Source organism: Dasypus novemcinctus, chromosome 4 (genome assembly GCF_030445035.2).
Source record: "Dasypus novemcinctus isolate mDasNov1 chromosome 4, mDasNov1.1.hap2, whole genome shotgun sequence".
NCBI lineage: Eukaryota > Metazoa > Chordata > Mammalia > Cingulata > Dasypodidae > Dasypus > Dasypus novemcinctus.
The window spans coordinates 58638832-58651056 of record NC_080676.1 but is presented as its reverse complement, the minus strand read 5'-3'; the positions used below and the strand labels follow the sequence as shown (position 1 = coordinate 58651056).

The following is a 12225-nucleotide window of genomic DNA, read 5'->3' as shown; positions in this document are numbered from 1 at the left end:
GGGCTTGTTTCTTTTCGGGGTCAGCTGCTCTTGTCTCTTCACAAGGTCAGCCGAAGACTATCAGGCGAATGGCTCATGCTCTTTCTGGGCCTCTGCTGTGTCTATGGAGCTGTCTCTCTTCCTCTGCATATCTACTTCTGTATTCCCCTTAAGTGAGTGTCTGTGTATATACAGCCCACAAAGGGGCAGGGACTCAAACTGAGTCACCCTAATGACTAATGACAGTTTTGGTCGAATCAAAGCCCTAATGGTAACATAATTTAATCAAAGCCATCTCAGCTGAATTTAAATCAATTAAAGGGTATCATGTCCACAGGAACAGACCAGTTTACAAATACAATCAGTATCTCTTTTTTGGAATTCATAAATAATATCAAAGTGCCACACACACAAATAACCTATACCTTCCCTCCATCCCAACTCTTTCTGACCAAGAACCCTACCTAAATACAGTATTTCAAATGCAAAAAAAAAAAAAAAAACCATCTCAAATACTAGATGATTTATTGTAGACATTTTTGCTACATGATTATGTTACAGGTTATGATACAAATACAACAGAAACGTTAACACACATGGAGACTGTTAAGATCATTTAATAGTTATTTTGCAAAAAGATAATTTCTTTAGGCTTTCATACCTGTAGTAAATGCATTTGTTGTCATTTGGATCAAATCTTCCATCCTGTGGCCCTCAGCCACAGTCCACTTGCTGAATGAACCATATACCTGGTTATTAATCTTGCTTGGAGTAATTCATATATAGAATATTTGAGCTTTTACATACTAAACTATTTTATTAGGCCAAGGCATGCCTAACTCATTGAATAGGTTGCTTCTGCCTTTGCAACCCTCAGATGCTGAATCAAGAAATCAAGGTATCTTATCCAGTCATCTGCCTGCTTTATTTTCCTGACTCAAGCATCTATGGGAATCATGAAAAACTGAATTATGTTGCTTGGACAAGTTTCTTTGACTCCAATTCACAGGTTTCAAATTTTGAGTAGAATAAGAGCAGATCCATAAATGAGAACAAACTATTTTACCTTCCACAGAGACCATGTTAGTAAGATTGGACAGTATCTTCAATGGACATGGACAGCATACTGTGGAACTGTGACACCTCCCTGCACCTGCTTCCTCCTCCTACTGAGGGCTCTGCTCACGGACACAGGCTATTCTTACTACTACTCAGCACTGACATTCCTGTCTCTGGGCTTGGGCAGTTACTTCTCTACCTTTAAGGCACTAACAGGTATTTCTCTCAAATACTTTTCTAATCTTGGGAAAAACCCCATTGAGAGAACAGACTACAAATCCACTGATGGGATGAATAAGTCCAGCAGAGCCTGTCCCAAGGGCTGCTTGCTGACTAGTGGCCTCTCAACATGGATCTGGCAGCAGCAGGCTCTGCTGACCATGTGAATGGTGTAGAAAAAGCCATGTGTCCCACACACCCACACTCTAAAGATGGCACAGCGATTCTGCCAAGTGTCCAGGATTGTGAACGCTGACCTAGGCAAGGATCTGTTCATTCCTTGAAACTGCTGTGAGTCTGTACTCCACAACAGAAGAATTTTGGTCACTTTGCAGCTACCAGGCTTTCGTGGTTTTTCGCAAGGCATTACCTTTTCCTTTAGCCAACTCACTAGGGCTGACACGTGCAGGCCCACTACACCAAGGCCAGGCAGGAACAGAGAACCACCTACAGAGCACTAATACCCGATCCCTCTTCAGATGGTACCAGGGTAACGCCCGAGGCTGTCTGTAACTCCAGCCCACAAAACAGGTGAAATCTCTACACAGACTCATTTTCCACCTCCTGGAGCATGAGGCCCAAGGTGCTCCCTCAAGGACAGCCAGAGGAGGGAAGGACCTGACACTCATGGCCTGGTCCAGCTCTTGGGATCCTCTCCTGGAGCCTTTACAGACAGTGAATAGATACAAACTGACAGAGCATTTGTCACCCACAGCTTCCCTCTAGAATCAGGAAACAAACTTCTGTCTGATGTTAACACTAAATTAGGTGGAGGTGATGGCTTGGCAGCCATGATATTCTGAGGCACACAGAAAACAACCTCCTTCCCCAAGCAGAAGAGTCATCACATGCTTCGTTACGGCTTCAAATCCTGCTTTTCTGGGGCCATCTTCGTTCCATTCATTGATCCTCGTTCAATATCCCCATGTGCTGGTTTGTGAGGAAGTCCAGAAAAGGAATATTGCAAATGGCTTGGTGAATATTACTCACTGTAATTTCTTTGGGAATCCTGGTCCAAAAAACAAAGTGTGTTATCAGGTGTAATTCTCTCTAGTATCAAAGAACTTAATAATTTAACAAAGGGACCATCCCATGCCCTGGCCCTAATGGAAGGGGACAACAATGTGTGACAAGGCATGGCTTAGAGCCATCTGTGTGTGTGTGTGTGAGAGAGAGAAAAAGACAGAGAAACAGAGATTGACAGACAGACACTAGGGATGTTCTCTTTTTTTCTCCTTAATTCCTTTAAACTTTGGCGAAAGATTTGGCCTACCCTCAAACACAGGCAGTCCTATTCAGGACTCAAATCTGACCTCCCAGTCACAGGCATGAGAATGAATTCAAGAAGTTGGCTGAATGGTTAGAAAAACAATCTTAAGACCTGAGAAAAGAGAGGGGAAGAAAGTGGATAGCAGAACAGAATAGTATTTTTCTATTCTGTCTTAGTAGACTGAAAGCCAAGTCGAAGCAACACTGAACTTTGAGACCTGTCTCTTGGAACGAAGGGAGAAGGAGTTATGCTAAGCCAAGTGTGACATTAAATGTTCTCATCAACAGTAGTCAGCCACTCTACGTCTCCAAGAGTAGGGCCTGGAGGCCACAGGGGCCATAGAAGGCAGTCAGCTCATGCCTAGATTTCAAGCAGGACAATAAACAGCACTATAGAAACTCTATTTATCCCTCCTTCTTTATTCTTAAAGACTTCTTCTATTCTGACCAATATAGTACATTCCTGTGAGGTCTGACCTAACTACTGATTGAGCTCTTTTTGTGTCCTCAGGCACTTTGTTATAATTTTATACATTTGTAACAAGCCTTAGTAGAATGGGATGAAATATTTGTTTCTTCTGAAAGGAATTCCAGGATGTGGAAAAAAGATCAACCAATCATTCTTTCAGGGCTTAACAAAGAAATGAAATTCAGTGTCCCAATCAATTATAATTAGGGAGGCAGCAAAGAGCAGTGGTGGGCTGTAGAGCCAATCAAGACTTGAGTTTGAATCCGTCTCATGTGTTTGCTGGGAAAGCCAGGTAGATTTAGCTTTCAAAGCTCAGTTTCCTCATTTTAAAAAAAGGAACAATAATTCTGCAATGAAAAATATATTAGGCAATACACATAAAGCCTGGCTCCAACATTGAACACATAATGGATATCGTTATTATCTTTAATTACAAACAGCTGATATTTGTTCAACTCTGTAGTAAGAGTTCTAGGTGTCTATGCAAAGATACAGGCCTCTGGGCAAAGCTGAGTTTTTCCAACCAAGGGATTCTCTCAGCATGACCAAGTAGGCCCTTGAGTCTGTCTGGCTCTGAGCATGTCCCAGGCACTGACATCCCATCTCTTACTGAATCAATTTAACTATGAAACATCTTGGTGGGCAACTGAACTGCTGGGAAGTATCTGTAAACCTCCTAACACCAACAGAAAGATCGTGATACCTGTTGTGAGGCGCTGTCTGGTATCCTACAGCCAAAGCCTGCCTCAGGATATCACTTACCAGCTGCTCTGTAGCCTGCAACAGAAAGGTGTTGTTATTCTCAAAAATAGTCAGCTACTGGATTGCCTCATCCCTGATTCTAAACTTCTCAAAGTGCATCTAGGGAGCAAAAAGCCCGTAAGGAAAAATTAAAAGTCTGAATAACATACCACAAATGATATATGGAATCCGTGATTCTGAGAAACTATGAATCAGGGTAATTTTCATTAATCATTATTTTTTAGGGAAAACAGAGGAAATGGTTGCTACTGAGGTATCCTTGAAACTGATGGAGAGCAACACAGAAAAGAATTCCCTAACTAGGATCAGGGTCAGGATCAGGTGGAGCAAAGACAATGTGGTTTTATTATTTCCTTGCTCAGGGATAGGACACTAGTGACGGTTTCTCTGGTGACAGAGAAAACCCAAGGTTTTGCCTTTGCCACCCCCCTTAAAGCAACGACAGCACGGATTCTCACTGCAGAATATGCTGCTGTTGTTTTTTTCAGGTCCCGGGGCTGGGGACTGTACCAAGGTTGGGGATTGAACCCAGGACCTCATATGTAGGAAGCCAGTGCTCAACCACTGAACCACATCGGCTCTCCTGAGTTGGTGTTTTTGTTTTTAGGAGGCACTGGGATCTGAACCCACGACCCGCCATATGGGAAACAAGCACTCAAGCACTTGAGCCATATCCACTCCCCATCCCCAGAACACTTTTTAAAAAGCAATTTAAACAGCACCACACACAAAAAAATCGTTCAAGTGACATTAGCCCCAAAACTCAGATAAGTCAGATTTACTTCAAAACAGCCTGATCCACAGACCTTCCTGTCTGGCCCCACAGTGCTTCAGCCCTGGCTGCAGCTTCTGGTCCCTTTGATGCTAACAGGTACCTACCTTTAAAAGCATGTCCTCTACCACTGATGCATACACATTCCTGTGTAGAGCCACAGGCTGTAGGGTGATCCCAATCTGGAAAAGCAGAAGAATGCCAATTTGTCCCTATTTCTATATTTTAAACAGCCTCTCTCCAAACAAGTATACTTCTCTGACACTAAAGATATGCCCGGTTCAAAGAAAGCTCTATAAACATTCTGGACAAAACTCATATGGTTAGTGACACAGAATTTACACTTGGAAGATTATATTATTTTGCCATGTTTCTAATTAATTGTTTAAAATGCTATAATCTGCTTTTACCCCCAAATCTCCTTCAGGGGTGAATATGATCAGGATTTGCCATGAATTCTGAGAGTGGGATCAATAACTCTGGAATTCAGATTCTAATGTGCTGTTTGCAAAAGGTGAAGTTAATATATATACTTGGAAATTATGTCTTGCCCCATTTTTCATTTCCTCCTCTAAGTGAAAACAAACACTGTCTTTTATTTTGGTTCCTGAGCATCTGTGCAGGTGGCAGGTGGAAAAGAGTTACTAAGTTTCATCAGGGATAAAGAATTTTCTCCTTTATATAATACGAGTGGTGTGTGCCACATTTACACCATAGACAGGACACTTGGGAGCTATAAAAATGCCAGCAAAAGGTTTCCCTCTAAAATATAAGTTGGAAATATTATGACATGCCCAAAAAGGAAAGGCGCTTCTCCTGAGGCAGATAAGAAAAAAGGAGAGGAAGCCGGGGGCCTGCAGTGGTAAACCACACGTTTACTTCTTCAGAAAAGACTGGGGTCTGAGTTCCTAAGGCTGCCTCTGAGTCGCTCTCACCTGTGCTGTTATCTACCACACCACCAGCCTCAGCCCCTACCTTCTGTGTGACATCACCAATAAATTCAGACCCTGGTGTTGCTGGTAGGTAGAACTTCATTTCTTCTTGTTTCTCTTCTTGTTCTTTTTTGATGTTTATCTTTAATGGCTCTGAAAGGTTGAGGATATCCACCTCCTCCTCATTCTCTGGTTCTCTTTTCTGGAACTGCTGCAGGTCCTCCAGTTTCCGGCAGAGGTTGTCAGCAGAGGAGAATGATGATGGACACTCTAAATGAGAAATAATCAATCTTAAGATAGCTGTGGTGACAAAGGAAAAGGACTTTCAATCTCCCTAAGACCAATAGTTTGAGAATCAGAGAGGATGAGGGTTAAGTATCAAAGGAGCTGACCTTCTTTCCAGTTCTAAAATTCTATAAATCTATAATTATGAGACTAGGTAATTCATGAGGTAGAAAAGCAGAGCCAGGCACCTTGCATTAAGATATATATGATGTAACTGCAAGCCAAGAAAAAACAGTATGTACTTCTGACTTCTGCCACCCAAAACTAGGTTATAACTCCATCCCCCAAGTATTAATGACCAAAATGACTTTTTTATATTTTAAAAATAATCTGATTAAAGATAATACTGTTCAATGTGGGACATCAAAAATTTAGAACTGCCTAGCAAAGAAAATAAAAATCACCCACATTCTCACTATCCCGGGATAAATACTATTAACATTTTGGTGTATATTGTGCATTGTCTTTAATAAGCTGATTTATACAAAACCTAACAAACAATGCTAGAACTTTAAAGGGAGCAGGGACTCTGGAAATCTTCTAATCCACCCCTTTTGCTTTATAGATAAGTAAGAGAGGTCCAATGAAGCACTCGCTGGACTTCAGGGCACCCAATAAGAAGGTGGCAGAGCATCCAATTCTAGGCTTTTCATTTTACTGAGTGGGTCTTCACATATTAATCCATCATATCAACAGAACACCTAGAATATGTAAAGTAGTGTGCTTTACATATACTACCAGTGAAACAAAGAAGCAATGAGTGCAGTCTCCACATTTTAGAGAACAGAGATATAGGGAGGGCAGACCAAACAAACCTTCAAGGTAAAGACATTAAGTGCTACGGGAGATGAGAGAAGAGAGAGATAACCCCATGTGAGCACTTAGGAAAGCATCAGAGAGAAGGTGAAACTTATAAGTCTTAAAGGACCCCACCTCTGGGCTCTAAGTTCTCTCAGACAGGGCCTGGAACTCCTGTTCTCTCATATAAATGGGTGCTAGGGGAGAATAAAAATTATTCTTCTTATTCTTTAAGATGAAAAGCATAAAGTGTCTTCTCTCCAAATGCCTTTTACTGGGGGCCCTGCCCTCACCCCCCACCATAAAGTACAGTTTTATCTCTACTATAAAGTAATCAGTTCCTTTTACCTGCAACATTATTAGTTGTTTACTTTTGGGCCTCCAAAACTAGGTAGTGCATTTACTACCTAGGTGTCGGAAATACAGTAACAGGTAAGACAGTCTCCACCTTCAAGGACAGGATAGCTGACTATCTATGGGAAGTTTATGAGGTGGCAGAGGAACAAATCGCTTCTATCTGAAGGTAAGGAAATAGATTAGGAAAGTCTTCAAAGAAGAAATGATGCTGAGGAGGGGACTCCTGAATGAAGAGATGTGCACCTGCTGGATGGCATGGGCTAGAACAGTCTGAGCTAGAGCTAAAAATGAGCAAAGCTTGAAACATTGAGGAACAAATACAAGGGGTAAACAAAGGATCTTGTTCTTCATGGCAACTCTTCCAAGTCCACAGGTCCCTTTAATCTAGGTGAAGGGAAGAGCACTGAAAATTGGTGTGCTGAGGTGGTCCGATAACTGTGGGTACTGAAGAGATGCGTATATTCAATAGAAAAGGCCTCTCAGGTTGTTAGTGATGCTCAGTGGTTTCAATGAAGGCTTACCTGGTTCGCTGTCAATCTGAGTCAACACATCCTCAATAGAGTCCCCACCATTCCTCAGGCTCTCGGGATCGGGTGGGGTGTAGCCATGGCTGCGGCACCAGTGAGCAATGTGCTTGGTTTTAAGGGGAGTCAGGTGGTGAAATCTTGAATTCTTCTCCAGTATTTCTTGTAAGACTTTTCGCATTGTCATTGCTCTTTGCCACTTAGAAAGAAAGTTTGAACCATAATCAAAGCCTTCAACTTAAGAGCAGCATGTTGAAACAAATCCCGATTGTAAATAACCATGATTACTTAACTTGTTAGGATAATTTTTTTCCCAAAGAAAAAAACAACACAACAACCTGATTTTTTATTCCCCAGTTTAAAAAAAGGGGGCAATAAAACTCTGGCACCCTAATGCTTATAAAATAAAACAAACTCATAGGTTTGGCATAGAAGGCTTTTCACCAGGCCCCACCTCCCCTTCTTCTCCAGCTTTCCCTAAAGCAACTATGCTGACCTTCTCACAGCTTCTTAAATATGCCTTTGAACACAGTTTCCTGTATCTGACACAGTAGCTGGCACATTCTAAGCACTCACTTAATACGTGAATTAATTTTAATGTTTTGAAATTCATTTAAAAATGTTTAGAAAATGTGAGTAACATTTCTACCAATACAGGAAAAGTGGTCTTTCAAAGGCTAGCTACAGTTATCTGAAGAATGAGGTTTTTTTAACTGAGCAAAAAAGTCTACCATCAAATATTTTAACCAAATAAGTCGCATATGACAAGCTTTTAAAGGTAGCCAGAACGTACAAGTGTTTCAGTTATTTTTCTCCTACAGGCTCCCAGGAGGGGTCTGTATATCAAATTTACACAGGGTTACCTCAGCAGCTCTCCTCTTTCCAATGTTCCAGCCATAATACTGCTCCACAGATTTGGCAGAAAAACAGCTCGCATCTTCACCTAGAATACACATATCCAGCAAATTCTCAATGAAGCTGTTATGGGTCAAACCAAATCTTATTTTGCTGCAGGTCTATCCAATAGTTTCTTCAGATCTCTTTATTGGAAGTTCCTTACTGAGCAAGTTCAGATGCAGCACACCACACAAGGACTTTCTCCTTAAAAGAGAAGGCACCTCTCATTTGTGTGTATCCAAATGCCCCACCTTTGGGAAATTGACTTTTCTAGTAGAGAAAGGGGCTCAACTGCATAAATTTATTACATAGAAATGACACTACACTAGGAGCACAGAGAGCTGAGAGCTCATCCCTGGCCTTGCTATTAGCTCACTGAGCGGCCTTGGTTAACCCTTACTACCTCTCTGCGCTTGAGTTTTTTTCATCTGTAAAATGAGAAATATGAGAAAGACAGTTTCTCAAGTCCCTTCCTGATCCAATTTCTGTATTTGTATCTAAACTGAAGAACAAAAAAAATTTTCTTTTCAATCTTATGTCTGGGAAAGTGTCAGTGAAAGTTTACTTTGAATTCCCTCAAAATGACTCCGAATTTCAGCTGCTACTGCTATTCCAATTGGAAACAATCAGGGTGTCTTATAATTTTCATACACCCATGGCTTTAGGTGATATAATCATCTGCTTCATCTCTTCCCTCTAAATGTTGACAGTGCTCTTGCCATACATCTCAGGACCCCAGGCTGTCTATGCCCACCTCCCCCAACCCCCTGCCCTGTAAGAGCTGCCGATTCTTGAAGCAAATTATTCAATCTTGCTAACTTGTACAGTGATATAGCAGCCCCTTTGGATCTCCTGAAAATTGTGTCTTTAGACAAAGTGAGTGATAATGACTGTTAATGGAAGGATTAACAGACTTTGGAGTCAACCAGAATTGGATCTGTACTCTGCCTCAATAACCATAGCTTTGTGATCTTGAGCAAATTACTTACTCTTGCTTATCCTCAGTTTTCTCATCTGTATAATGGAGATATCAACTATCTCATGGAGAGGCTGTGATTAAAAAATAGTAAATGAAATAAGCCTGCACAGGCTCTGGCATATTATAGGCAACTGTTAATTTCTTTTGACACTAATAAACATTAAAATTAATGCAGAGAGTTTCAATCATATACACTATAGATCTATGATTTATATGTAATAATAAATGTAAAAAAAACCACCAACCTTCCATAGATCAAACACAGTGAAAACAATAAATAACTGGTTGACTAAGATCCAATGAACTTTAAAACCCCTGCAGCAAATGAGCTAAAATCTCATAAGATAATAACTACCACTTTATTTGTTTATTTATTTATTTTCCCCATTTCCCTCCCCCTTCCCTCCCCACCCTGTTGTTTTTTTGCTGTGTCCATTCGCTGTTTGATCTTCTGCATCTATTTCTCCTTTTGTCTTCTCATTTTTTCTCCTCCAGGATTCACTGGGATTCAGTCCTGGGGACCTCTGATGAAGAGAGGGGTTCCCTGTCAGCTGCGCCACCTCAGTTCCTGGCTTCTACTGTGCTTCACCTTGACTCTCCCCTTCGTCTCTTTTGTTGCATCTTCATCTTGCTGCATGACTCGCTTGCGTGGGCACTGGCTCACTGCACAGACACTAAGCTCACCATGTGTGCAACTAGGCTCACCACGTGAGCACTGGTTCACCAGACAGGGACACTTTCTCTTCTTTTTCACCAGGAGGCCCCAGGGATTGAACCGGGGTCCTCCCATATGGTAGGCGGAAGCCCTATCACTTGAACAACATCCACTTCCCTACCACATTTTTATTAGTTTACAATACCAAGTCATTTAGGTTGAAACAAAATCCCAAGAACTAAGATAAAAAAAAAAATCGTCCACATAGTATAATTAACTTACTTTTTGTAGTGATTAATGGGATCTTCTTTACTACTGCTGTTAAGAGTTGCTGAATGGTCTCTAAATGGTCTATCCTGAGAAGGCAAAAAGAAAAGAAATGAAAGGTAATAAATTAATTAAACATAGCAGCCTCCCCATCCCATTCCCTAATATATATTCCCCTTTTCTGGGAATTATAACTTAAACCAATTATATTGGTATGCTTTTCCAGTCAGAGAGAGCCTTCTTTAAAAATTAAGAGTGTTCTATGTTTAAAAATAAAATAACAGAATTCCATAAGATGAGACCCAAGGAATGGAAAATTATGCGTATTTCACGTGTTAATTTATCTATATTTTAAAATTAAATAGTGACACTATTCTAGAGCAGAAAACTCTGACCACACAAATGCCTATGTGAGGTTTATTACAGTTTGCCTCCAATTATTGTGTCAAAGGGGCTAAGTTTTTAGTGCTCCCAAAGTTTGAGATACTTCAAAGTACAGTCAGATAGATTCCCTTTTTGGAAATTAGAAAATTTAGAAAGAAGCCATGAGTATGTATGGAAGCTTTTTAAGATAAAGCAGTTGTGTGAATTCTCAGACACAAAAAGTCTACAAACTTTAGTAATTCCATCATGAGAAATTTTATACCAATGGTTAAGCAAATAAAGTACTTGTTGGTAAGCTCAACTAGAGGGAGACCTGTAATACCACCTGAGGCTTCTGGGTAAGGTCATATATCAAGTGTCTCCTTTAAATCACATAAAGGTTTAAATGAAAACTCTTTTATCTTGTATCAGATGTAATACTTGATCACTGCACACGGAAATAAGGTTTCCACCCACCAAAGGGTTTAACTCTACACATGTAACAATCAACTTTACACATCCTCAGCTGTCACAGGTATGGTTTTTAAGAAGCATTATAAAAACACCCAAAGCAGACCTCCTTTAGAAAGGAATAATTACTTAATGACATAGTTTCCCAGCTCAGAACTTTCTTCTGTTTTCACTGCTGTCTGACCCTCCTGAGAGAGGCAGGTTGGCCCAGGTGTTTCTGGTTCAGATTTCACTACAAGGGAAAAGCAACAAAGAGAGAACTGTCAGGGTCCCAAGATGGAAAGACATGCAGGCAGAAAAAATGGCCCTTCCACTGAAATTCAGTGAGGAAACTGCCTCACCAGCTGTAGTAGTGACACAGCCAGGAGACAGATGGCTGTCATCACAAGGTCCGCAGACAAGGGAAGAACTGTTGGCTTGGGTCTCAGGGGGAGCAGCTCCAGGCTCATGAAAGGCCCAGGCAATAAAATGAATGCCTTTTTAGAAACTTCTTAAAGAGCACTCACATTGCTGCTAAGTGAGATTCCTCACACACAACCAAAAGGATCGAATAATACTACATTAAAATACAAGGCCAGCCTGTTCTAATATTATGGCCCTGCAGCTAAACTTATCAACTTTCAGCATTATCTTAGTTTCTGGGACACAAGACAGAGAGTAAAAATCAAATCCATCTGCTTGGAAATTTCCAAGTTCATCACATTAGGCTTTTAATATTATCAAATCTATTGATGGAAGACACCAATGCCTCAGGTGCATGTGCCTTCTTTTCCTTCCACAGTCATTTTTGACCAAAAAACCATGACTGTAACATTTTTGCCTGTCATCAAATATTCTTTAAAAGCATTACAAATATAATCATAGTATTCCATTGTATGGTTATACTGTTGTTACTACTGTTTATTTAAATTTCTATTGTTAGAATTAAAAAACAAGGACAACCAACAAGATGGCAGCAGAGTAAGGAGCTCCTAGAGTCAGCTTGTGCTACAGGACAGTTAGTAACCACCCAGAGCTATCTAAAAGCACCTGTTTGGGGGCTCCAGGAGACCAGAAGAGCATCCTGCTGCATCCTTGAAGGAACGGAAAGGAGTACACTGCCCATCTGCAGAGAGATTTTGAATAGAGTGCTCCAAGCCCCAGAGGCCAGTGATCATCCTACGCGGGT

The 12225-nt window shown here is 40.9% G+C and overlaps 1 protein-coding gene across 9 annotated transcripts in view; it reads right to left on the bottom strand.

The window, feature by feature from the left end:
* Positions 1–487: 487 nt before the first annotated feature.
* The window catches only part of YEATS2 (YEATS domain containing 2), a 144330-nt gene continuing 132592 nt past the window's right edge, over positions 488–12225 (bottom strand). For 8 of the 9 annotated variants that reach the window (XM_058295419.2, XM_058295420.1, XM_071214653.1 and 5 more), the window contains 8 exons: positions 11187–11289; positions 10239–10312; positions 8289–8368; positions 7423–7624; positions 5505–5731; positions 4637–4711; positions 3699–3772; positions 488–2266 (listed from right to left, as the gene is read on the bottom strand). In XM_058295419.2, coding sequence (XP_058151402.1) covers positions 2158–2266; positions 3699–3772; positions 4637–4711; positions 5505–5731; positions 7423–7624; positions 8289–8368; positions 10239–10312; positions 11187–11289 — 944 coding nt within the window. In that variant the 3' untranslated portion in view covers positions 488–2157. Of the gene's footprint in view, positions 2267–3698; positions 3773–4636; positions 4712–5504; positions 5732–7422; positions 7625–8288; positions 8369–9311; positions 9373–10238; positions 10313–11186; positions 11290–12225 lie in introns of those variants that run through there. The other variant, XR_009185499.2, reaches the window with a different exon arrangement.